This window comes from Aythya marila (genome assembly GCF_965140915.1).
Source record: "Aythya marila genome assembly, contig: HAP1_HAP1_SCAFFOLD_158, whole genome shotgun sequence".
NCBI lineage: Eukaryota > Metazoa > Chordata > Aves > Anseriformes > Anatidae > Aythya > Aythya marila.
The window spans coordinates 719,310-721,311 of record NW_028136675.1 but is presented as its reverse complement, the minus strand read 5'-3'; the positions used below and the strand labels follow the sequence as shown (position 1 = coordinate 721,311).

At 49.8% G+C, this 2,002-nt stretch overlaps 1 protein-coding gene across 1 annotated transcript; it reads left to right on the top strand.

Moving 5' to 3' along the window:
- Positions 1-498: 498 nt before the first annotated feature.
- LOC309891562 (olfactory receptor 14C36-like) lies at positions 499-1,568 on the top strand (the record flags this gene model as incomplete). Its single annotated transcript, XM_082785921.1, has 2 exons — positions 499-537; positions 663-1,568. 2 exons carry the CDS (start codon positions 499-501, stop codon positions 1,566-1,568), a joined length of 945 nt encoding a protein of 314 aa, XP_082642047.1.
- Positions 1,569-2,002: the final 434 nt, after the last annotated feature.

Here is a 2,002-nt window from a genome sequence, read left to right as displayed (position 1 = left end):
ACCCAGAGACAAGGTGAGGATTCTGCCAAGCTTCATTTGGACTGGGACTTCTCTGCTCTCAGCTGCCTCCGGTTTCTTCTCAGGGAAACACCTGAGCATGATGGTCGTCCTAATCATTACAGGGGGAACTACTAGAAAATAAAGCAAAGAAAATCCTATTTTGCTCTACTCTGTGGTTGGAGATGTTTGCAACAGTACTGCAGAGCTCAATGATCTGAGAGGTAGACTGAACCTGAGTTTCCCCTATGTTCCTTTTTCCCTTGTGCTGCACAGTAGGAAGGACTCCTCTAGAGCCTGAAGCAGCCCCTGCTCCCAGTGCCTCCCTCAGCCAACACCAGCTGCAGCTCAAGCAAGAGAGCTGCAGAACAGTTCTCATGCTAAGAGAGAGGCTCTGTTTGGGGGTGCTTTATGACTTGCATTAGGTTTTCCTCAGAGAATTCTGTTCTAACTTTGTTTTGCCTTCTCCTCTTCAGCAGACAGCCTTGACAAAGTCAGAGAATGCCCAACAGCAGCTCTGTGAGTGAGTTCCTCCTGCTGGTATTCGCGGACACATGCGAGCTGCAGCTCCTGCACTGTCTCTGTGTTTTCCTCCATGGACAGCCAACCATGCGCTGAGGCAGCAAATGTCCAACAGCAGCTTCCCCACAGAGTTCTTCCTCCTGCCATTCGCAGACACACGCAAGCTGCAGCTCCTGCACTTCGCGCTCTTCCTGGGCATCTACCTGGCTGCCCTCCTGGGCAACGGCCTCATCCTCACATCTATAGCCTGCGACCACCGCCTCCACACCCCCATGTACTTCTTCCTCCTCAACCTCGCCCTCCTCGACCTGGGCTCCATCTCTACTACTGTCCCCAAAGCCATGGCCAATTCCCTCTGGGACACCAGGGCCATTTTCTATGAAGGATGTGCTGCACAAGTCCTCTTTTTCTTATTCATTTTTAGTGCAGAATTTTCTCTTCTCACTGTCATGGCCTACGACCGCTATGTTGCCATCTGCAAACCCTTGCACTATGGGAGCCTGCTGGGCAGCAGAGTTTGTGCCCAGATGGCAGCAGCTGCCTGGTGCGGTGGCTTTCTTAATGCTGTCCTGCACACGGCCAATACATTTTCGCTACCATTCTGCCAAGGCAATGCTGTGAACCAGTTCTTCTGTGAAATCCCCCAGATCCTCAAGCTCTCCTGTTCAGATGCCTACCTTAGGGAAGTTTGGACACTTCTGTTTAGTATTTCTTTAGCATTAGTTTGCTTTGTTTTTACTGTGGTGTCCTATGTGCAGATCTTCAGGGCCGTGCTGAGGATGCCCTCTGAGCAGGGCCGGCACAAAGCCTTTTCCACGTGCCTCCCTCACCTGGCCGTGGTCTCCCTGTTTCTCAGTACCATCATGTTTGCCTACCTGAAACCCCTCTCACTCTCCTCCCCAACTCTAAATCTCGTGGTGTCACTTCTGTACTCGGTGGTGCCTCCAGCAGTGAACCCCCTCATCTACAGCATGAGGAATAAGGTGCTCAAGGATGCAGTCTGGAAATTCTTGGAATACATGCTTCTTCAAATCAATAATGTGCCTTAAAGTTCCTACTTTATTTCAGAAACTGAGGAAAACCTTTTGTTTTCTTTAACACTCCTTTGCTCCTTTGTTTTCTCTTATTGCGGTTTTCTTCCATTTCTTGCTTTGATCTACAGAAGCTTATTCTTAGCCTCCTACCTGTTATTTTGTTCTTTACTTTGAGACAATCATCATATGGAGCTATAATTGGGCCTCTTCTATAGATACAGATAAAAAAGAAGCCACGAGAACTTCATTGGTCTCAGCTCCTGTTTGTTTCCACCTGCTCTGGAGCTGGGGGAGCAACCACAGCATGCAGGAGGGGCTCAGGGCCCAGAACCCAGCTGCCACATGGAGGAGTGTTGTGGTTTAACCCAGTCGGCAGCTAAACACCACATAGCCTTTTGCTCACCCTTTTCCCTCCCTCTCTGTGAAGGAGGGGAGAAACAGGAAAGTGA